At 40.8% G+C, this 25,455-nt stretch overlaps 1 protein-coding gene across 12 annotated transcripts in view; it reads left to right on the top strand.

The window, feature by feature from the left end:
- Window positions 1-25,455, top strand: part of Meis2 (Meis homeobox 2) — a 201,937-nt gene that overhangs the window by 123,678 nt on the left and 52,804 nt on the right. For all 12 annotated transcript variants that reach the window (NM_001415696.1, XM_006234746.5, XM_039104936.2 and 9 more), the window contains exon 9: window positions 20,284-20,360. In NM_001415696.1, the coding sequence (NP_001402625.1) occupies window positions 20,284-20,360 (77 nt within the window). The remainder of the gene's footprint in view (window positions 1-20,283; window positions 20,361-25,455) is intronic.

The following is a 25,455-nucleotide window of genomic DNA, read 5'->3' as shown; positions in this document are numbered from 1 at the left end:
AAAGAGAGAAAGAGATTCTCTAATGTCATGTGGTTTTCAAACACGCAAAAACGGGATCATTTTTTTCCTTACTGTGGATGACAGAGCAGACACACTGGAGGAGAGAGAGTGAAACTCATTTTTATCCACATTGCCTCCCCAATTCTCACCCTTTCTGGGATCTGTTTTCCTCATGTTGAGAAAATTCAGATAATTAAACGAAGCTGAGCTCAGGCTAAGAGAAGAAAATATATTATGCAATGAAGAGGACTGTAGCTGATAAGATCTTAAAATATTTGCCAATACTTAGAAACCCAAATGATGCCTTCATGGAAGAGCCTTTACATGCCTTCAGCATGCAAAGCTAACACAAAGAAAGGACTTTTTGGAGGACCTGTGCTGTGTGTATGGCACATCCCTGTGGATGGCTAGTTTGCATCTCAATATGGAGAAAGAAGCAAAGGGGACACTTCTATTGTTATTTAAGAATTTCACATATGCATGCCATGTATTTGGTTCATATTTATTCCCACCCCCACCCCCGATCCCATAAGGTCCCCTTCCACCTTTCTGTCAGAGGGACTGTTTTTGATTATCAGCAGTCATCCACTCAATGGAACGCTCCACTCCACAGTGAAGGTTGAAGCACATGGCAGAATAAAATCCCTCTCATTGAAAACCTCACTCTTCCCTCCTCCCTGCAGCAGAATGTGGTGCAGAACCTCTTCTCCACTGGAGAAATAAATGTCACCCCAATGTGAAACTTTGTTTTCTCGGACCAGTAACTCTGTTTTTTGTATTTTTTAGTTTTCTTTTTTGTTTGTTTGTTGTTTTGTTTCATTTTTATTATTTTTGGGGTTTCTTTTGTTTTTGTTTTTTGTTTTGCTTTGTTTTGTTTTGTTTGTTGTTGCTTGTTTGTTTGTTTTTTCCCCTAAGACAGCAGTTCTCTGTGTAGCCATGGCTGTCCTGGGACTCAAGCTGGCCCTGAACTCACTTAGATCCACCTGCTTCTGCCTCCCAAGCACTGGGATTAAAGGCATGTGCCACTGCCCTCCTGGCTTAGTAACTATGTTTTAAACAAGCACGAACTTTATCCAAACTTCACCAAGTACATCCATTCTTTTCTTCAAGAGAGTCTCTAGGACCATGAATCCCCTAGAAGGTTTTTCAGAGGTACCAGGAGATGTCCCATCAGACAACGCAGGCTTTGAAAGACTCTAGTCTTGCCTGCCTGTAACCTCGATCCCCCATCCAAACCTCAGTATTCCCTCTTCTTCTGCAACTACACATCTCTTAGCACAGCTTCTTAGGCATTTAGGCTGAGGAACTTCCTACATTAACAGAAAACATGGCTGCCCTTGGCAGGACAAGTCTGGGAGATTTATTTCAATTTCCATTTTTTTTCAACTCCCAAGCTTATTAGAAATTTTCTAAATATACTTGATTCTAACAACAAAAATAGGTTTTTACCAGTATTTAATATTATAAAAAAATCATTAACGTGTGTGTATTTGTCTCTGTGTGTGTGTGTGTGTGTGTGTACATGCATTCAAAAGATGAAATTGTGTGTTCCCCCACCACCACCACCAAATGTAGAAAGAAATAAAAAAATAACTTCAAAATATTGGTCATGGAAGCTTGATTTGAGGAATGGTAGGGCAATCAAAATAGGATTTGTTCTGATGCTCTGAAAAAACAAGAGTCTCATAAATCTCCATGGCATAACTCAGTAAGAGTTTTTTCCCGCTACACCAGAGTCAACAGTGAGTTCATGCTGCCTTTGGAGTCAACCGTCCACCACATGCAAGCCAACAGATAAGACACCCTAACCTAAACAAGAATCCCCAAGATGGCACCTGAGGAGAGTTAGCCAGGGCCTTCAAATCAGCCCCAAACCACACACACCGGCCAATCGTAATGATTCATTAGGAAATGCCTAATTTGTGGGGAAGATAACCAAAAATCCTGGGTAGGGGGCATTGTCTTCCATGTGTACAAAAAAAGAAAAAAAGAAAAGAAAAGAAAAAAAGGAATGACCAAAATAACAGGAAGCACTGGAAACACCTCCAAGTTGGCAGCGCGCTGCAGGAGACCACAGTGAGATCATATGGACAAAGAAGAATGTGCTTTGGTTAGGATTCTACATCAGGGTAGGCTACACTTGGAAATACCACTGGGGCCAGCCTGTGACGACCCTTAGGATGAAGGCCAGGACTCCATCTTACTGAGAGACATAGAGGCTCTGGGAAGAGAAGGTGTCTTGAGGAACTGCTGACGCTATTACTACAGTCCGGTTATACTCAGTCTGGAGGTAGCAACGGCCTTCAGGTGTCCTTGAGAAAATGCAAAGGACTTGACTAACTCGTTTCTCCCCCTTCACAGGCCCCAGCTAAATAACCTTTTAGTACTCTCACTTTTTTTCAGCTAAAATCTCTTTAAAGAACTCATCGCTGATAGAGAAATAACAGGCTGAATAATCACATACCACGGAAAACATTTGCTGGTGATGTTCGTGAGCATTTCGAATGTGTTAAGCTATGTTAGGTTCCTAGGACTGATGCAGAGAACTCCAGTTACGTGACAGCACAATGGAAATGATGGATGATTCTGGTTTATGACTATATTTGCCCACTATGAATAAATAAATAGCCACTATTTGTTATGCGATTAATTACTGTGTGTCAGGCGCCGTGTCAGTGCCTGAGCCTTTTAGCATGACCCACAAGGCTTAGGGTGATCTGGTGCCAGCTACTTTGCAGCCCCATCCTTCTTAGCCCTTGTCTCACTCAAGCAGGACTCCGGGCTCTTTGCCATTGCTGCCTCCCAGCTGGCTCTGACTCCACTTGAGTCTGCTCAAATGTCACCTTCTCAAAGCAGTCTCCTTGTCCCACCCTCTATAAAACAGCAGCATCCCCAGTCACTTTCTCAGTAGAATGCCTGTTTTTCTTCGTAAAAGTTACTGACGCCATCTAGACTATATTCTCGGTTTTTAGCTTGCTGCTTATGCCCCTCACTGGGATCTGAGATGCAGGAGGTCAAGGATGCAAGTCTCCTGGAATAGTGCCTGGCACTCAGAAACTGCTCACCCAGCTAATAAATGGCTAGTTTATACTGTGTCAGCCCAGTGGAAACTCACGGTTTAGGGGGAATCCAAGAGCTTCTTCAGTTCACAGACAAGTCCTCCACAGGGCCAGGAAGGAGCCCAGGTCTCTCTGCATTCAGAGCACTTTTAGATACAGTACTTTCCTAAAACTTTACACCAGGAGCTAGGCAGCTGCAAGTTGGTGGAAAGATTGTTTTTTTTTTTTTAAATACAGGCATCACAGCAGGTATGGTGGCTTACACTCATAATTTCAGCATATGGGAGACCAAGGAAAGAGGGCCACCATTAGTTCAAAGCTATGCTGGGATATATGGTGAATTCTTGTCCAGCCTAGACCAAGAGTGAGTTCAAAAACACACAAACAAACAAACAAAAAAAAAAAGATTTTAAAAAACCCTACAAGTCCAGAAACCAGATGTGAATGCTCTGAGCCATTCCCTAACACTGAAGTATTTCCTTAAGAATATGATCAATTTTTTTTGTCTAAAGAGGTGTATACACGGCCCCTCCTCCCTCCTTGTGGAACTAATTGAGGGTGATCTTGAAAAGTGGATTTGCTCACATGGGCCAATGTTTCTCCTGTGGAGTGGGCTGCATCCCAAAGAATTAGCCCTCCTCAAAATGAATTATTAACCCCAGTATCCTGGCCAAATTCCCACTTGGATAGCCTAGAAACTGTTCAAAACTTGGAATCTATTGAAATGAGTCTGGCTTGATTGCCGTCTCGGCATAAATTGTGATATAATAGAGTTTCTCTAGAGATTTGCATGTATATTATTCTAGTTCACATAGGTTCGCTTTATCTCTTAATTTTTTTTAATGTTCATCCCCTTATGAGATATGGCCTGAATTTCTTTATAAGCTTTCAGTTTTGCTTTTTAATTTTCCTACAGGACCAACTGTGAGTGCCTTTTTCCCAGGGCTTGCCAAACCCTTTTCCCACTTGAATGACCAGTTAGTCTCCTGGTCATTAGCACGGCATGTTGGAGACATTAGCCACAGAAGCTTCCAGATCTCTAGCTCTCTAAAGTGTTGCCTGGGTTAGAGGCAAGGTGTGCTTGCTGGGATTTTTGTCATTGCTCAAGTTTCTTCAAGCTTTGTTTCCGACTTTGGAAGAAGATGTAATTTTAGAGAATTTACATGAGCTGACCAATTGGTGAAGATGTTTAGGCGTCCCATGGACCTTCTAAAACTACAGCCCTTAAATTCTCCAGCAGTTTTATTGTTAGTTGTAGTTCAGTTGATGTAGCCATGAGTAGGCATCCCACAGCATCGTGGGCATTCTTGATAGAAAGGGTTATTCAAACCGCTAAATTATTTTTCTTAGGGAAAACTAAAATAAACATGCACTGGCTTAGGCTGGAGAGGTGGCTCAGTGAATAAAGCGCTTGTCTCACATGTGTAGGGAAGTCAGCGGAAAACATGTAAAGCTAGATCCAATAATTTAGCACACACACATCTGTAGTCCCACTGCCACATGTGTGGACTTACAGGAACACACACACACACACACACACACACACACACATACACACAAAGAGAGGGGGAAGAGAGAAAGAGAGAGAGAGAGAGAGAGAGAGAGAGAGAGAGAGAGAGAGAGAGAGCATAAATCCATTGTATTGTTTTGATGTCAACTGTAGACCTCATAACCAACCAGGCCTTATTAAGATCACCATTTTTTTGTCCTGACAATTAGCCTTGCTTGTCATGTGTGTACACTTGTTTTATTGGCACAAGACTTCAGTGGCCGTTCCTTTCACTATTATAGGTATCACAAACAGATTCTGTATCCTGAACATTCTCTCTAACCTATATTTACATGAGAAATAAGGTTGAGAATTTTGCTAAAAGGCATAATAATAACAACAATAACAATAATTTCTAGACAGTGGTTGACTTCGTACATTTTTTGCAGCATAGAGAGAACTCAGAACGTAAATGTCTTCATTTCATTCTGGATCACAAACATGTAGCAAGCTGCAAATGTTTCCTGCCTCCAGGTCCCTTCCTCTGTGGAAGGAGATGAGACAATGGAGATGAGCCCTGGGCTCTCAGAGCCTCCTAAGCTAATATTAGAAAGGTGCCTGGGAAAGGACAGTGGCAAGAACTATAAATGCAACTGTTAACAGATTTATGTGTACCATCTCCCTCCTTCAATCTATTTCTACCAGTGTTTTCCAAAAACTTTCCCAGAATGCCACCCGAGCATGACCTGACGACACGGAGCACATGTGTTTCCTGAGTCGCTTGAGTGTTTCCAAATAATATCTACACTTGGTATTCAATTGTTTATCTGCTACAGTGTTAGATAATGGAAAGTCTTACAGCCTTAGGGTGACGTGCCTATACTCCTGCCTATATTGTTGTAAATTATTGTTATAAATTATTCGGGGTTTCTATAAGCTTCTACCACCTTTGTGTTCATCAATACAGGACTAGAAATATATAGTTCCTCCTGGAAAATCTATTTCATATTTTTCAGTTTTGTTAATAACCTGTTAGAGTACATGCTTCTAAATCAGGAACACACAGGAAATTCCCTCATCCCTTGCAGCTGGTCTCTTGCCAACTAGGTGGCTATAGGTACTAACGTGCAAATGTAAATATATACCTTTGTTTAGATACCCTGAATGAACAAGTGCCTGCTTCAACCTCAGGTAAAGCCCTGAAAGTCATCCACCTACCAAGGATCTATCTAGCTCTTTTGACTTTCCAAGACTTCCTACCACGTAGGCACATAGTAGGGCAGGTATGAAAGCCAAACACTTGATGATGAATCCTCTATGAGAATGTTTTATTTGAAGAGTCTTATAAACTTTAGATTTCTTCCTAAAGTAAAAAGGTTAGAAATATGTGGGTGGGTACATAGGGGTCATGTAAAAGGACTGTGAGGGGACCCAGGGGACACAGGCATCTACCAATTTACCGACAACTCTGACAACTTGTTTGATCCTTGGAACTTTACAAATTTGTCCTCTGGCCTGTGTGTGTGTGTGTGTGTGTGTGTGTGTGTGTGTGTGTGTGTTGCAAGTGGCATGGGCATCCTTCTTACTCTCACATACATATCATTAAGACAGAGAATAATAATAAAATATTTGTAATTTAAAAAGAACTCAATTTAACAAATAATCAATTTGAATAATTTAACTTAAAAAAAACTTTAAAAAAAGTTAAATATACTCATGTAAGGCTCAAGGAGAAGGGCACTGAGTAACAGGTTTTACACTTGCATAAGGTTGGTTTCCCAAATGTTCAAGGAGTTAAAGAACATAATGTCTCTCGAAGATGGCATCATTCTAAAGTTCGATAACATTGCCAATATTCTAGTCCTTTAAATTTAAACCGAAGACTCTGTTCCCAATTTAAGGAAGATAAAGAAAACATAACCAGTTGATTGCCAAAATCCCATTGCCAATTTATCCCTGTACTTCTCCAGATCCCTGGCTTGTTGAACGCCTCGGTCAGCGTGCAAATCGGTCCTTCAGCGTGTAGTTATGCAAATGTTATCACAATGGGGTGTTCCTCAACTCACCAATATAGGGCAGCATTCTCAGGCTATTTCAAGATTGTCTAGTTAGGTTCGAAAAGCCTGAAGACCGTATAAAGTAGTGGTTTATATGTTTCTGCCCCGTATGCTATTTGTGTTGTACACTGTAAGGAAATTTTACACCGCCAAATTCCTGAACTGGAAACCTTAATTCCTATAGTTTCTGCCATAGCACACCTGATACTGAGTAGAACCTGAGTACTAGGTAGGATTGTCCAAGTGAGACAATTTTACTAGAGTCTTCTTGATATCCATATGAAATCCACATCATGATCATATATGGGAATTAGACATAGGTGGAATGCTGACCCTATGTGTACTTTCAACCTCTTTGAGATATTTTACGTTTTCTTATGTGTTCAGAACTGCCCAGGGAGTTAAAGGAAGTCAAGGCCCCAGGTAGTGCAGTTCTGGATTCTGAAATGTCGGACTCTGGATTCCATAGTATTGGGTTCTGGGTTCTATAATGTGAGGTTCTAGGTTTTATCACATCCCTTAATTAGGATGAAACCTCTCTGATAAAACTTTGTCATTTGGAAATGCACAATGCTTCCTTGATATATATGTATGAATAGTATTTTGAATTTGCTTAATGATTTTCTGGGGCTTATTTCCTGCCATGTGGTAATCCTTAAGTGTTTTCACTAACTCTGAGAACTCTACCTACTCAGCTTATGCTCAACAAGGGTCTACTCCCATTACTCAAATAGAAGGGTTTAAATAATTCAGATATTATAATATACACGATTGAATGAGTAACACATGTGCATCTCCTTTTTAATGAAAAAAAACATATTTCCTATGGTCAGAGAACCTTTCTCTTGAAAGACAAATGGTCTTTCAATGTGTTCGAAAGGCAAACTTAACCTGCCATCAGGTATCAAATGCTAGAGGCCTCTGTCCATGATGCAGAAGTGCCGTGAGGATGCAGAAGAGTCGTGGAGATGCAGAAGTGTCATGAATGCCACTAGCAATGCTTGCTCTGATGGTACTGATTTCACACTCTCAATAACCAGAATACATTCTACCCGTGCTACCTAATGCCAGTTGCACTCAACCACATTGAACTATGTCCTTTTCAAGTCCAGATTTTGTGGAAGCCCCATCTTCTGTACTTCTGAAATCCTTGTAGGGAATGTTTTCACACAAGAATAGAATGATTCTTTACTGAAAGTGCAAAGATAAGGAGAGGTAGCTATTTATTTCTACAAAGTCTCATCATTTAAATTGAAAAATGCAGTAAATTATCATAGACATATTTCGAAATGTTCCTCATTATTCCTCTTTTTAAAAATTCAATTTGAAGAGGAAATATGAACACAGAGAAATAATTAGAAGACTATTTTCTCTTGAGGATTGTCTTGATTACCCCAAACGACAAGAAGTCTTTGACTTAATGTTTTCTAATTTGAAAGAAAATAGCTACATAATAATATTTCAGTAAACTGCAAACATAATATTAAATTACCTTGTTGTTTTGAAAATAAACCATTTTAATTTTGATGGCTATATTTTCTTTATAAATTACATTTTTGAATTTATTATGGAAGGGGGCAAAGGTGGCATACATAACACCCAATCAGAGGTCCGAGGATAATCTATGGGAGTGGGTTCTCTCCCAGCTTGGGTCAAGCTTAGTCTGTCAATCTTGGCATCTCACCTGTTCCTGTGTTTTCTTTTTGTTCATATGTGTCTAATTTACTTGGATTTATTCAACATAGCATTCAACAGTGGTGCCAAAACTTATATTCTACCGAGCTCTTACTTATTCTAGCATTTGGTCACTTTAATCTGGAATGAGTGACTCTTTAGTCAATAGATATCACACACAATGAATATATGTGTGCATTTTGCTCATTTATAATATAGATTGGGAAACTCACAGTTTTATATATTTAAAACTAGAAGAAATCTATGTGTAGGTGTAATGAAAAGACATTTCAAAGTTATCCTATCTAGTGATTAGTTGATGGAGTCTACATACAAATCAGAGACCCACAAAGTGACTTCGTTTATTCATCCTTCAGCAGTGCTTGATTTAAACAATGTGTGTGTGCTGTGGCTTAGGTAAAATAGTAAATAGTCCCATGTATGTACAGCGATAGCTGCTTCACAGCACCTTCCATTGTCCCTGCCTTGAATTAGTTAACTTTCACTACCCAGGCTGCCCTAAAAAGGGGAAGGAAAAACACATTGATAAGATAAAACCCTGGGGAATTCCAAAACAAATACTGCTAACTGAACTTTTGGATGGCCCCATTGAGCCTTCTCTGGTGTGGTTATCAGGCTGTATTTACTAGTGAATGTGTAACTAGGGCAAAGAGTAGGATGCCTTCATCTTTGTTTTTTTGAGGGACTGACCATTAGCAATATTTCTTAAATATTTAAGAAATCTTAAATCCAAAAACATATTCAAATCGGGCTCATAATTAAACAGGAAGAAAGTCAGATGTTTTGCAGACATCTGTTTTTGAGAGTTTTCTTCTAAATAGTTATAGCCAGACTTTGCTTCTTATGCAAAAAGAAGCTCTTATGCATTAGAAAAAGTAATTCTTTGTCTTTTAGCTTTGTTTCTAAATGATGGTGTCAATTTGTTTTGAGTTTTTGATTGGATGATCTTTTGAATGTAAGCATGATCTTATTAAGAAATGGCGTTTGATTAAAGCTCCCTGATGGAAGCCTGTTTCTTAGTAAGATGTGAGAAGTTTGCCATTGAGTTTCTTTTCACTGTGGCTGTCCAGATGGGGATGTGACTGTCCGCATCCTTCTTGCCCTTTATTTTCTTTTAATGGCTTTTTTTTTTTTTTGGTTCTTTTTTTTTTTTGGAGCTGGGGACTGAACCCAGGGCCTTGCGCTTCCTAGGCAAGCGCTCTACCACTGAGCTAAATCCCCAGCCCCTTAATGGCTTTTAAAGTTATCATTCACCTCATCCTCTTCTCCTGTACTCTGAGAATGGCAAAAAAGATAATAACCAAACAATCTCAATGCTTACTCGACAGATAATGTTGTTCTGAAAAATGATTACGCTGTTTAAAAAAACTGCTTCTTCTTCAACTCCTATAAGCTGTCTCCTGTCAAGCTAGATCTTTGGTGTGACTTTATCAAATGTCAAATGAAATTATTCATTATAGAGTTCAGGCAGATAGAGCTGGAATAAGCAAAGTGGAATTGTTTTATAGCCTTTAATGTTTCTTAAGCATTCATTGTTATTTATCCCACGTTTGTTTCTATCCACACTTGAAGTTACTAAAGGGCTACTGTTCTGGGCGAATTGATAATTCTCATTTTCTTCTCACTCCATCCCATGTGACAATGTGTCCAGATCTGTTATGTAGGATTGTTAGAGAATTATCGCATCATCTAACTGTGTGCTTCTTACTGTATTGAACAACGAAATCTGTTTACCAAAAAGAAATCAACAGAACCTTCCATGTGTGTATTTCTTTTCCTGGCTTCTCATTATTGTGATCTGAGATCCTTAGTGTCATTGGTCCTCTGTTCCTACAAAGGCTTCTAGAAATAAGAGCATGGCTGTGGAGCTGGTACGTCCTTCCTCTTCGGGTAGCCCCTCTCTTTACTCTCCCTTCTCATTTGTTCTCTAGCTTTTCGGCTTAACCAATTCAATTTCTCTAAGTAACAAAATAATCCAAAAGTAGCAAATAATTCACATAACTATTTTCAAGCTTGATTAGTTTGACCTATGTGTGTTAGATACAGCAACAGTCCAAGGAGGGCCTTAGCTAGACTCTGAAAGTAAAACATGGCTAGCCCATCTCTGTTTTCAATGAGAAATGAGTCTAGACTTGGAACAAGTAATCAAACACTGGCAGGATAATGTGGCAAACAAGGGGAGTTCAGAGAGGGTTGTCTGAGTTACTAAGTAGCTAACTCATCAAAATCCGAACATTGGTAGTTGTAATTCCTCAACTGCAGTAAGATCTTCTATAAAATGTTCTTTGAGATTCTATAATGTGAAAAGTATTTCTGGGGGTTTTAGGGGCCTCTTTAAAAAGTGATTTTGCCTCCCCAGCCTGGGTTTCATTAGGCATAAAATGAGAAGCTTGGATTAGATGGCCTCAGTCCTTTTCAGTTCTGAGTGTGTGAGGTTTTCCTTTGCAGTTCACTGGAAAATCTAAATAGCCTAAACCTGTTTTGAAATCTATTTCAACAAATGATCCATAAAATAAATAAGCACAAAATTCAATTTTTTGGAAAAGTGGTCTGGCTGTAGAACAGTGTGGCCCCATAAAATATTAATTTGATCATGGTGTAGAAGTGTGAAATGATTGCTAAATGAGTCGAGGCCTTGTTTGGGACTTTGGGTTCATTTAGTAAGATTGCCATTAGGCATAGAAGCAGTGTAACACGCATGGCCAAGCAGCTCACGGGAGCATCCTAACCAATGTTAAATAAAAATTATCTTTCTTTAGCCCTACCAATGTATTTCCCTTATCTTCAAAATAAAACTCTACTGAGTTTTTGAGTCTTCCTCGATAGGGAAATAATTGTTTTTGTCTTGCTTGAAATTGAAATCTTCTTTGCAAATGGCTTTGGCAATGTTTACTATATGTTTTTGGATTCCATCTAGAAGTAAGGCAAGTGTCAGAAGAATCTGACCACGGCATAATCTCTTCCTTCCTACGAGATAAGGCCAGTCTGAGCCGTTAGGAGATGATCGTGGAACAGATCTGCTTGAAAATGCACAGATAGCCCCAGCTCTGCGTTCTCTTTTTATTTTGGGCAAAAGTCTCAGGGATTTGCCCTGGTGAGACTTTACCTCGCAATTCTCCTGCCTCAACTCCCCAGGTCTCTGAAATTAACAGGCCTAAACTACTCCAGCTCTACTCGTTTCTTCTTCCTCCTCCTCCTCCTCCACCACCACCACCTCCTCCTCTTCTTCTTTCCCTTGGGGTCCTTCATGCTTGTTAGACAAATGTTCTACTGTTGAAGTTCATCTCCAGACTCTTTCCTTTTTGCCCTTTTATGACTTTGGGGGTGTGGCTTGTATGTTTATGTACATGTGTCTGCGTCTGTATTGTGTGTGTGTGTGTGTGTGTGTGTGTGTGTGTGTGTGTGTGTGTGTTTGTGTTCGGTATTTCTATGTAACCTAGGCTTGCCTTAAATGTGAAACCCTTTGCCTCCTTATATCCTGTTGAAATTACAGGCATGAGCTACCATATTTAGCTCTCCCTGTTCTTTGGCCTTTCCACTGTGGGTCCTAGTCTGCCAAATATTAATATCACAGATCTGTCTCTTAAACTCTTCCTCAATTTTTAAAGATACAGTTGTAATAATTGTATCTATTTATTTCCATGTAAACTTAAATGAAAATGAGTCTTCCATAAATAGCCACATTTTCTTTCTCCCAAATATATATCTGGCATAAAAAAATTTAGAAACTACTCATTTGAATTTGAAGCTCGTGTTTCCATGACACCAAACATCTGGATGAAGATGGGAAGACTCAGATGTTTTCAAATACCCAAATACTGTGTTGTTAAAACAGTTAAATGACTATCTGAACCTTTCCAATATTTATCTGTGAATTTATTCATTGTATATACAGCAAAAGCAGTCCTTTCTATCAAAAACTTCTCAAGTTCAGAAGGAATGCATTTGCTCACACGTGTGTACTGACGACTTACTATACAGAAAGCCCTATGCAAAATGTCACAAAAGTTCAAACACAAATAAGACATGAACTTGTCTCTCAAATGATTTTTCAGATTAGTGAGGGATGTAACTTAAGTGCACATAGAGATGAAGAGAGGGAAACATGAGAGAAGAGGGAGTCCAAGGAGTTTGGAGGGAACTATTACCTCCAGTTCTGGGGCTTTCCCTACCGTTGACTGGGAAGGTTGGGGACGCCAGAACTGTAGGAGTGACAGGGATGAAAGAATCACATATTACGTCAAGTACACATTCCCTCTGGAGTTGAGATCGAATATCCCTGAATCAGCCTATGACTGCAGTAGTTCCTGTTGTCTCATATTATCATGTCTTCTTGTTACTATACAGCCTTTGCAATTAAGTACTTCTCAGGTATTCTGGCTGGCAAATTTATATTCACATCCCATAGTGTTTCTTCTTTACACAAGAAATAGGCCGACACTTTCTGCAGTCATTATATGGAAACAGCATCACAATTCAACCTTATTTTTTTGCTTTTCTGATTTAGATAGAAAATCTTCACAATCCCACATTCATTGCACATCCAGAGTTCTATCTTTCTGATTGCGTGATGTTTTAATCAGCTGGAATCACAAGTTGGACAAATGGCTTAAAATCTTGAGCTGTCTGTTGGATTTCAGCTGTGCTTGACAAAGCAGAATGATGGATCCTATTCCTTTTCCTTCACCCACTATCTCCACATCCTACTCCCCCAAATAAATACAGAAGACTGTCTTTGTTAGCTGAGGGGAGAGGGAACAGACCCAGAAAATTCCAGATGATCTGAATTGGGCTCTGTGATGTTCATTATGACCAACTCTTTGGATCAAGTGTCTGAAGGTGAAGGCAGGCCAGTTTTAGGTAACTTTTTTTTTGTTGTTCTTTTTTTTCCGGAGCTAGGGACCGAACCCAGGGCCTTGCGCTTCCTAGGTAAGCGCTCTACCACTGAGCTAAATCCCCAACCCCAGTTTTAGGTAACTTTACATCCAGGTATAGAAATGCTGACAGAAACCCATTCTCTATAGAAGTTCTCTTCACAGTCAGGTTTCTTCTTTTCATATGATAGCAACAAAGTTCATCCCCACACCAAAAACGAATCCTACAACATGGGAGCTGCAGCGAATAAAGAGCCATTTGGCAGTCCCATGATAAAATTCCTTAATCTAACTTGGACGTCTTCCATGCAGACAGCATAGTTAGCTATGGTGATTGTCTAAGCCGAAGTCACTTTATCACAGATTAGTATATTCCCAACATAGAAATCAAAGCACCATTACCAAAGGAAAGGGGAAAATATACCTCATGGAAAGCATAAATGCTAGAACGGAAAAGTCTTTCATTAAGTGTGAGGACGATACCAGAAGGCAGCATCTAATGGTGTGGAAACAGTAGAAACAATGCTAAGCCGTATTCTATGAAAAAGAAAAACTTAGGCTTGTAAGTAGAAAAGAAGCCAGCAATAATCAAATATGTGATTGGAGCTGCACAGAGTTGCCCTTGCCTATAATCTCAGCGCTCAGAAGGCAAGAAAATTTGCCATGGGTTCAAGGCCAGCATAAGCTACAAAGGTGAGTTCTATTTAGCCTGGTAACCTGAGCTAGACTATAGAGTAAAACTGTCTCAAAAAAAAAAGCCAAAATGGGGAAGAAAAGTAAGATGGGGCAAAAGAAGAGGGGAAAGAAAGAAAGCAGGAAGGAAGCAAAGAAAGAAGGAAGAAGGGAAGGAGAGAAGAAATACCCAGGCTGCTGGCTTAGCAAAAGGAGCAGTGGGCTTTTATTGATTTTCTGGGGTGGGCTGGACTTCTATAATTGTCAATTAGTCATGGGCACAGTTTCAAAGATGTTCTTCCGGTGTATAAACATGCTTGGTGCACTAAAGGGCAGTCAGCTTCACTTAGGAACTGCTGAGTTACCCCTGGTGTCATCGTTTTGTGTGAATACTCTAGCCTTGTGGTTTAGTCTAGGTTTTGTGACAAGGCCCTGGGCCGCAGGCACTTGTTTACAAAGAAAGCCCCGGGCAGGGTAGAAGAAACACATGCCAGTTCCAATGAGCAATAGGTAAAGTGAGCCATGCATTAAGCAGATCTCAAATGATCAGCGTGTCTACTTCCAGAGCTCAGAGGAGAACGCTTCACAGGTTGAAGCAGCACCGATGGCCTACATGGTGTAAAGACAGAGATACAGAGCCTTTTACCCCATTGAGTCACCAATCAGGGACATGTGGGCTCCAGTGAAGAGTCAGTATTTTGGCAAAAAAAAAAAGAGAAAAAAGAAAAAAGAAAGAAAGGAAGGAAGGAAGGAAGGAAGGAAGGAAGGAAGGAAGGAAGGAAGGAAGAAAGGAAGGAAGGAAGGAAGGAAGAAAGCCTATTCTTCAAATTTCTAGGAAAAAAAATGGTTATGCAACTGTTTTATCATAGCCAGGCTTCTGAGGTGTTGCCTCCGGCAAGTTAACAAGGAGCTAAGAATGTACCCTCAGCTCTGTGATCTCCCAAATGAGCGACTTTTTAAAGTCATTCACCTAAGAACGAACACCGTAAGCTGGCTCTGTTGGTTCATGTTACATCAGAATCGATTCTGGGGCTAACGGGGGGAAGAGAATTATAATTAGCCCTCCCCAAATTTTGCTGTTATGATTGCTCAGATGCTTGCTATGTCTGGTACAGCTCTGCTAACCCCATCCGTCTAGAATCCCAGACTAACATCTCAGGCCCAGTCATATACAATATGAAAGCGCTACTGACAAGAAGCAATAGGGAGCCAACGGCTGGGCTCACCATTCTTGCCTCAAATACACAGAAGCAATGAGAAAGCAGCCAGGGCTGTGGTGGCACACGTCTTTCATCCCAGCACTAGGGAGGCAGAGGCAGACAGAACTCTTTAAATTTGAGGCCTGCCTGGTCTAGCACAGTTCCAGTCAGACAAAGCTGCACAGTGTGACACTGTTTCAAAAAGTAAAAGAGAAAGGAGTGAGAAGACAACTACAAATGTGGTAACCACAGAAAGCTCTCCCATTAAGGAGGGATACCCCAGAGAGATATAAATCAGACCGGTCAGTGAAGACAGAAAGTTATAAAGATCTAGTAAATTTCTTTGAATATTTAGTAGGGGAAGATACCACCTTGAGAAACGACGACGGGGGAGCTTTTACTTATCCTTTACATTGTTTCACGTTTCATCTTTAAAATTGATGAAGTGTCCATTCTATTCACGATATAGGAACTGTTATTCACATAAGAAAAAGTTGCTAAATTAATGACAATTGACTTAGTTTGACCTTTTATTAGAAGATGCATTTATTTACACTAGGAATAAGTCCTGGGCTTGTTTACATGATTTATCGAGTATGCTCCTACCTCGATAAATGATATCCTTCCAAAGGAGTTTCTTTGTCTACATTGGGGAAATTACTTTGAGGGTTTCTTATGTAACTACCATAACCAAAGTCAAGATCACAGGGATGGAGAGATGGCTCAGAGGCTAAGACCGTGCTCTTGCAGAGGACCGGAGTTTGGTCCCCAGCATTCAATTCAGCAGCTTACGACAACCTGTAACTCTACATCTTGGAGAAGGCTATGCCTCTGGTCAATAAGAGCAACTGAACTCAGGTGCACAGACACCCCTCCACACACACAAGTGAAAATAAAACCTTGAAGAAAAGAGCGGACATCCACGAGAAAGATTATTTAAACAAAATAACAAAGTCACCTGGTTTAACTCTGTAAAGTAAGTTTGTTAGTGAGAAGCTGGGAAATGACATTCATCATTTTCATGGAAACAGGAATTGATTCTACCTAACATCGTCTTTAACAGCAAGTTCCTTGGACATTTTTCTGTTGCCTTACTCGAGTAATTTGACAAATTATGTAGCCTTGGCAGGACTTGGAACTCTATATGTAGACCAAGCTGGCCTCAAACACACAGAGATCAACCTACATGTGTTTCCCTAGTGCTTGGGTTAAAGGAGGGAACTATTCCACTCTCAACCCATTCTCCACTCTCCCCACCCCTGGCATAGAAAAAAAAGTCGTATTTCATTAGACTTCAATCCAGCTGAGAGAACCTTAGGTGACTCACAATATTGTAGTCTTGCGAATAACTCCCTTTTAAGTTCAGTGTGCATTTCTTGTTTGTTGGCTGTTTTGAAGTATCACTTATAATTTTACATCAGCATAAATCTTTGCAACACAATGAAATTCATGATCAATCAGTTCTAGTTTGGACATTATTAGAGAGGGGCTACTCAAAAACGATAATTCTTAAAGGCCTTTTCACCCGATGTCCCAAGGATGTGGTGATGCTGTAGTTCCACTTCTTGGCACTTAATCTACCAAGTACCTTATGCTTGGTCTACCCTAAAGGTAAGGAGAGGAGTCATGTCACATCTTGGATAAAGAATCTTGCTTTCAAGTGAATTTGTATATGAGAGGCCATTAAAGAACATTTTTCCCTCTCTGTGGAATCATGAGAGCTATACATGCCCTTTTTCACTTTCCCAACCATTCCCCCTTGATGTTCCAAGTAAAGAGGCCTTTCAAGGTGTGATTTTATTCACTGGGGGCCTTGGAGTTATTTTGAGATGTAAAAATCCTTAACCCTAAGTGTTCTGCTGATGAAGGGACTCATCATTGCTATTGTGTTACAGCAGTGTCCTCCTAGGAGTAAGCTGAGCCACCTCAGGGCCATTGCCCCCAAGTGAACTGGCCCCCAACATCGAACAATCAAACCTAGAGCTTCAGGCCAAGAGCATGGGGATTGACAACAAATTACTGCTTGCGCTCCACTTCCAGTTTCCAAGTGCAAACATACCCAAGTTTATTTTAAATTTAAGCCAGTCAAACATTTAGTAATATACATCAAAGAAGAAGTGAAGGCTTCCCCTGTTTATTATTTCAACATGATGTCTGTCCCAATAAAGCATGCACACGGCAGATCACGCAAGAGAAGTTCTTTAGTTCCGTGGTTTGCCTTTAAATACGAACATACACTTGTAAATTAATCTAAAACACATTGTCACGTTCCAATCCTTTTAAAAGCTGATTGTTCTCAATCGCCCTTTTAATTTTAGAAGTCCAGTGGCGGACTGCCAGGACACATACAGATCAGCAGTCCCCCCCATGTATAAAGGGGGCATGGATCTAGAGTGCTCAAAACTTACAGAATGGCATTCAAACAACCAAAAACTTCTTCTAGTCTTCCCTGTTAATTAAGGGGGTAAAAGCCATCTGTGCAAGGTGAATTTTGGTAAGATACCAATGTTTTTAATGATTCTGGATGGAATTCGAAAGTTCTTATGAAATAAAGTGTAGCAAGGAATTCCCATGATAAAATGCACTGTTTACAAAATTCTTCAGTCGCTTGACTGCACTTCTAATAGAACACTAGAAAGCATTCTTGTTATTCAATCAGAATTTACCCTCAAACCTGAAGGAATTGGTTCTTTAGCAATCTAGTAACATCTACTTTCTGTACTTTTCCTAAATTACTTTGTTCTCTCTCTCTCTCTCTCTCTCTCTCTCTCTCTCTCTCTCTCTCTCTCACACACACACACACACACACACACACACACACACACACACACCCCACATACACACACACACTTCACACTTGTCAGAACTTTTTTGGACAAATGCAAAAATCAAGAAAAAAACACACACGGCAGGGGTAGTTGGGAGAGGAGACAAAGACAGAGAGAGAGAGAGAGAGAGAGAGAGAGAGAGAGAGAGAGACTGATTGAAGAAACAGCACACTGAGGCATGTTATATCACCAGTCTCTTTCTATACATTCAGGGGAATGCGTCGTTATTCCATTTTGATTTTTGCTGGTTGCACAATTTCTCCCCCCAGGCTGAACCTATAAAACTAGGCTCTCAAAAATCCGAATAGCAGGAACTCAAAGGGAGACTACAGCCTTGATTTTGGTCAGGAAATACCTTGACAAGAGGATTTTTTTTTCAAATTGTCATTTTCTCTCCAAAGAGTGTTTTCAGTCAATTAAAATTTGTACTCTAGGCCTCTTCCAGTTTGAAGGCACCTCTGTGTCTGCGATGAACAACCCTTGTTTGTGAGTCATTCATTTTCTCCATTACCAAAAGGAGAATGGAGGACAATTACATTGTTTGGACGAATCGGAGTGTTAGGAGGAGTATTTGTCACAGAGGCAGAGTGCAGTACCTGACAGGCAGCGATTGATGGCCAGGCGTGAGCACGAGTGACCAAAGCAGTCTCACAGGATGCAAATTACTGACTGTGGATTCCAATTTACCCTGTTCATTTTTCTTGCCTCTGCTGAAGACCATTAGTGGTTTTTGAAGCAGTGAAGGGGTCATTACTAATGTGGGGAGGCTCTAGCAGGAGGGGGAAGGAGGGGCAAAGCCTTCTGTAATTACACAGCTTTAAGGAACAGGCTGTAGGCCCTAGCCAAAAAAGTGTCAACACCTCGCAATCAGAAAAATTTATTTTCATTTTATGCTTAACCCATATTAACTCAACATTATCATCTTTCTTTGTTAACATTTGCAGAATATTAAAAGCCTGCTTTCTATATTAATACAGATATAGTTAACCCTTTTGCTATACAGGGGATTTTGTTGAACCTGTGGCATGTGGGTTCTCGAACAATCACTCACATTTTGGATGATGCGCCCTACTGTGGAAGATGAAATACCTGAGGATTGAATTCTTAGACAATTGAAAATTATCTCCCTCCTCTAATGCTGGGATGGTTAGAATACTTTAAAGAGTTGTCTGTTTTATTGTTAATTGCATGTATATGTGTTTGTTGGGGTGGTGGTGCAGGGTGATCCAGATGCCATCATAACCCAGAGGTCCCAGATACCCTGGATCTGGAATTACAGGCAGCTGTGAGCTCCCCAACATGGGTTCCTCTGCAAAAGAAGTAGGAGGCACTTCTGCACTGAGCCATCTCTCCAGCCCCCTGATGACTCTTCAGTGATGCTCATGGGAAATAGCTATGACTCAAGGCTTTCTGGTCTATGAACAACTCTGACATAGGGATAAAAGTTTACCTTTCCATTTAAGAAAAACCAGTGAATTTTGAACAGGACCTTATGTAACAGATGCGTTTCATAATTATGCGCCCTCCAGCACAGAACCTCTTGAAGGAAATGCATGATTTAAAATAACAATCCTGGGTTTCAAGACGAGAGGGGGAAAGAGAGAGGGGGACGATGACGGTGTTGCTCATTATCAATGGGAGTGGACTGTGATAGGAAGAAAAGAATTAAAAACCACCGAAACCTATGGCTTTGTTCTCCAGTTGCTGTACTTGAAGTTAACATGGAAAAATTCCACAGGAAGCATGTCCTAAAACAGACGCCTTCTCCCCTGAGATGTGAGATATATGCCTAGGGTAAGGAACAGATAACCTAGGCAAGTCACTGGATGTGACCCTAATAGCCCAGAGCGCTAACCAGTAAAAATTAAAGAATCTCAGTCCATCCCAGACGAAGAACTCTGCATCCAAATTTTTACCTTGGCTTTCAAAATAGTTGTGATACCATATTAGCCAAGAGCCCAAACTACTGTGGTTAGCCTTGTATTAAGTAAGAAATAATGGTTATGTGGACCAATCTCTCAAAGATAGCATGGAGTAAGAATTCCTCATAAACCCACAAGGGAGCATAGGAAATGGGTCTACAAGCTCTCTGCGTGCAACAGACAGGAATAAAGACACCCAGAATTTGATGCCATTGCAGGATATTTTCCACCCCCGACCGATCAAAAACATGGAGTGCCCTAGGCACCTGGACATTCATGCTGGTCCTATGGACTGTGACAGGAAGTTGGGCTGCCCCCACTGGCCCCTGTCCACACTCATCAGTGAGTTAAACCTATCTTGAAGTGTGATAAGGAGAACAGAACGGAGCCGTAGAATAAAGAGCGCACCAAGGGTGGTTTCACGCTTAGAAGTATGTGTCTCTTTCCCGACTTCTGATGCATCTTTTAAACATTTGTCTCTTCACCAGCACCCGTACCCTTCAGAAGAGCAGAAGAAGCAGTTAGCACAAGACACGGGGCTGACAATTCTGCAAGTGAACAACTGGTGAGTGACCCCAAGATGTCTCTCCCTTCTCTAAGGTGGGGTTCGTGAATAATTGTTTACTTTTCTTTCTTGGTTTTATTCCTGGAACAAAGGAAGTCAAGGGTAACTCCTGCATTTCTTCCCTGAGGTGAAATTGATGCCTAGGATGAGGGACAGGTAGTCTAGGCAAGTGGGCTTTGTACTTCTACTACTTCTCTTTCAGCTGCTGAAATTCTTTCTTCCTTCCTTCCTTCCTTCCTTCCTTCCTTTCTTTCTTTCTTTCTTTCTTTCTTTCTTTCTTTCTTTCTTTCTTTCTTTCTTTCTGTCTTTCTTTCTTTCTTTCTTCCTCGTCTCCCTGAAGCTCACCTACCTCATTTCTAATGCTTTAAAATTCTCCAGCCGAATAACAGATTCTGTCTGGCTCGTTCCCATCAAATACCGTTGCCCGTGTGTTTTTTGTACAATGCTTACATACAGCCACGGTTTCTGGGAAGGGTTTCTTTTGTCTGGACTCTCAGGAACAATGTGGGCACAGGGTGTTTTAGGACCTCCTCAAAGGTATTTATTTACGATAATTTTTTCTACTAGAAGAGAAGGCTTTTTCCCCCATTTTTAGCTTGTGCTTTCGATTACTCACATGGTGGTATATGGGCCATCTACCCTTTGTACATGGCTTAGAGGGTAGCTGAGGAAAGAGGAGGGGTAAGGGATTAAATAAAATGATCACAGTGGCCAAGAAATGATATAGGAATTACTTATCAAAATACTGGCCCAGGTTTTATCAGCAGCTTAATTTTGTTCCGTACATTCTTGGGGTGATGTTCAGATTAATTGAACTGACAGTTTTCTTTCAAAATTCAGGGGAAGTATTTGCACGGATTTCAGGCCTTATACAAACTTAATTACATGGAACTCCACTTTATCATTCTAATTCCATGTAGCAGAGGTTGTATTTACAAATGAGAAGTCTCTGGCTTTATTCACAGCTTTCCTTAATATATTTATCAAAGCAGGTTCATTTACAAAGTGCTCTATCTGTGGGATACAGGCAGGCAGACATTAACAAAGCTTTTAGGTTTATCAGGCTTGCTGCCTGATGAGCTACCCGAGGGTCAATTGATTTTGTGGTTCTGTGATTCATTTTTTTCTCATTTTTCTAGGATCACAATGAGAGACATGCTTGGAGAATTAGCCAGTTTGTCTGCCTTATCTGTCAGGCAATTTTTTTTTTCCCAGGGAAGTCAAGCTACTTAAATTGGCCACAGGAACTGTCGTTATCTGACTTTAATGCACCCTATAGTGTGGATAGCATTTCAATTACACCAGTAACCAAAGCTTAGCTGCAGCCCTTTTCATGCCTACTGTTGTACAGAAAGTGATGTGCCTACCTACAGAAGCAGAAAATTGAGTTGCCTTGCTTCTGTCAGGGTGATTAATGCAGAAATAAACTGCTAACCCGAAAAAAGAGGCAGAAAGAAAGGATAGACAGTACAGACTGGGATTCTCTTTAATTTTCTTCTAAAGATTGGAGCTATGTACATTTAAAGATACCCTTTAGAGAAAAATCTTGGAATAAAGGTTATAATCTCCGGGGTGAGATGTGGCTGGGACTGTGCATGGACAGGAGTCTCCTGATGTAAAGTGTTACGTGTCCGCACATACATTCTCATTCCTGTTCCCAGTTCTAGTAATCAGTGGTCTGAAACAATAAAATAAACATATTCTGGCTTAGGTTTATGAGACCCAGCCCCACCTATTGTTTTATAACACGCTGGTCTCCCATGTAAGGTGCTGCATCTCCAACGGTGGCTGGTACAATTAACATCGCTTTAGAAATGTGGCTGTTGGTTGTTTTGTTTTATTTTGTTCATTGTAAATCTGAGATACGTTCTGGAAAGTTGTGGTGGGGATTTCTGAGAGAAATGGAATGCTTCTGCGCTGATATTTGGCATTGACATTTGACCTTTCTTTGAAAATGCTGTCACATATCATCTGTTGCCCGAATTTTTTGATGTAGTCATTGCCCTTGAAGAGAAAAGACGACTCAGTTCTCTATCTAAAGACCAGCCCTCCTCACAGACACCTGGCTGGGAACTGGAAGAAAGGACCCTTCTCTTCTGAATTCCACAGAGCCCCAAGGCATGTGCAGGAGTTCAGTTGGTGTGATATTTCGGGTGTCTTGTTTCTCTGTGACTTGGGCCACATTTGCCGAGGGTGAGGACATGACAGTCTGTCATGTGGCACACTTGCCGTAATATGGGATAAACGTTGACACGTCTGTCTCTACAAAATAATTCCATCTTTCTAATTTTCACACTTCCTTCTGAAAAATTTCTGTAATCCTGCCCTTAGGTCCAATTCTTAGCTAATAGCCACCATAACTTTGATAATAAGGTGTGACTCATGACGATGGCTCCCCAAGTTCCCCTGAAGCACTGTCAAGAGTTAAGACAGGGGGCCCCATCCGGGGATTTCAGAAAGGAATCTGAAGAGGAACCCTCCCCACACTGGTACATTTTGAACTTGTCCATCCACTGCCTTGGCAAACTCACCTTTGAGACAATGCTGACCTCTTTCAGGAGGTTTCAGAATCACAGACCTCAGATGCATAGAGTGACAGGAAGAGTGGACCATAAAAGACTGTTCTAGACCCTGAGAAAGGTTACTCTCAGAATAAAAAAAAGTAGAGCAAAAGTAGCTCCTGGGGCTGGAGAGATGCTCAGCGATTAAGAATACTTGCTGATCTTCCAGAGGATCCAAGTTTGATCCGCAGAACCCAAGGTAGATGTCTCACAACAGCCTGTATCTCCAAGTCTTTGTGGGCATTTCCCTAATGAATGCATGCCAGACACAGATAAATACACACATAAACATACACATACACACACATAAAGAAGCTAATTTAAAAAATAGTATCTGAACTTTAACTCCTCTCCAATCAGCCAGATATGGCCAGAGTCCAGTCTTCGTGACGCAAGAGTCACACCCAGGGATCTAGAGTAGAGTCTGGGAAGCTGACATCTGCAGTTAATAAGCAACAGAACATGGCCATGCCCACCTAGTGAGCGCAATAGAAACAGGGCAGTTAGGACCATCGGAAATGAGGAACCAAGAACAAATAGGCAACATGGGAGCTTAACAGATAACTGAGAGTTAAAGATGTGTTGGATCTCTGTAGCCCAGGTTAGAAATGACCCCAGAGAACTTTTCAGGTGTATTTATGGAGATAGTGTGTAAAACATGAGGACGACACAACCAAACCGAAGTGTGGCTTGCAGAAGGATCAGAGATTATGACGCCAATGCCATTTTCCCTCACAGTTATCTCTCAGAAGTCCATACATAATAAACCACTCAAGTAAGATGTCTTTGTCGAGATGACATTATAGATGACATGGTTGAGCATGGAGCCTCACACCTGTGACCCTAGGACTTCAGAGACAGGGGCTGACAGGAAACTGAGTTCAACACTAACCTGGGCTATGCAGTGAGTTCCAGGCCAATTTGGACTACAGAGTTAAGTCTTGTCTCAAAAATCCAAACGCAGGTCAGGCATGGTGTGTCAAGTGTTTGTCACGAAAATGAAAGGACCTGAGTTCCAACCCCAGAGCCTGTATAAGCCTGGCCGTAGTAGTTCCCATCTGAGGGCCCTGTTGTGTAAAGTGAGATGGGAGGCACAGACATGAGAATCTGCAGAGGCTCAGGGATACCTCACTTATTTGACACAGCAGACAACAAAGAAACCTTGTCTCAAACAAGGTGGACGTCAAAGACTGACCTCTAAGGTTGCTGACTTCCACATGTTTGCTATGGTGTGTGCATATGGCACTAATATACACAAAAACCACTAGACACATAAGGAAGAGAGAGAGAGAGAGAGAGAGAGAGAGAGAGAGAGAGAGGAGAGAGAATGTAAAACTTTTTCAGCTAAATCACAATATACTCATGTTCACATGCAACAAAATACGAGAATTATATTGTACTTATAATATTTACCTAAAATTCTCATCTGTAGATTAATTTTCTTATTTGAAACAGGGTCTTGCTTGCCCACAATTCTGTATGTTGTCCAGATTGGCCTTGAAATCAAAATGCTCCCCTATCCACCTGAGTTCCGGGCTTACAGTCATATGCAACTGCATTTGGTCTCCATGTTGTTATTGTTCTTTTGAGAAAGCGTTTCACTGTGCAGCCTTGGCTTATCTGGAACTTGCTCTATAGACCGGGCTGGCCTTGAACTCACATAAATCTGCCTCTGACTTCATAGTTCTGAAATTAAAGGCATGAGACATTGTACCTAGCTCCAGATTAATTTTGAAAAGAAGAAATTGTATTGCACTCTTTAAAATTCATGAAGTTATAGTAATTATGACCAACTACAAAACAATATCCAAAGTCCAGAGGGGTGAGCTATTGATGGAATGCAGGTAAACTAGGATTTACTTCTTCCTAGAAGACAGGTTCCAGGCACCCCAAATGAAATTTAAATCAAGGAACTTTTCAATAAAGGTAGCCCAGAGAATTCCTTTGTATAACAGATAAACACCCTGCACAATCCCTCTAACTAAGATGAACTACTAATCACCCTGCTTGGTCATCTCCCCATCACAAGGGCCTATAATCACGTTAGCTGTAACATCTCTAATTGATCAACACCCTCATAGAGGCAAGAAGTTTGACTTCTAGTGCTTTTCAGGTTGGCCCCATGACAATTTTTTTTAGAAGGTACAGGAGTTTGTTACATTAAGACTGAAGGACTTTTGAGAAACTCTTGAGAGTCAGTGAACCTTCCTAGCAGCTGTCCTCCCTTGCAGCTTTAAAACAGCTCAGCTCACCTTCCCAGACACCACCAGCACAGGTGAATTGGCTTTCCTGTGTGGGGTAAAGGACACTTGTAAAGTATGGTGTAGGTTATGAGCGCTCTGAGAATCAAAGGCAGCGTGGTTGGGACTCCGAAGTCCTGATTAAAGTGCAGGCGGCAGCAGGGTGGTTGCCTGAGGGGTGCAGTAACATTCTCTAGGAACCCATTGTCCCAGACAAATTCACGTTCATGCTTAGATTTGAAGAATTGTCATTTGGCTCTAGGTGGACTTCAGGCTTATGTCAGTGAGTTTCCC

The sequence above is a fragment of the Rattus norvegicus genome, chromosome 3 (genome assembly GCF_036323735.1).
Source record: "Rattus norvegicus strain BN/NHsdMcwi chromosome 3, GRCr8, whole genome shotgun sequence".
Classification (NCBI taxonomy): Eukaryota; Metazoa; Chordata; class Mammalia; order Rodentia; family Muridae; genus Rattus; species Rattus norvegicus.
This window is presented reverse-complemented; position numbering and strand designations above follow the sequence as displayed.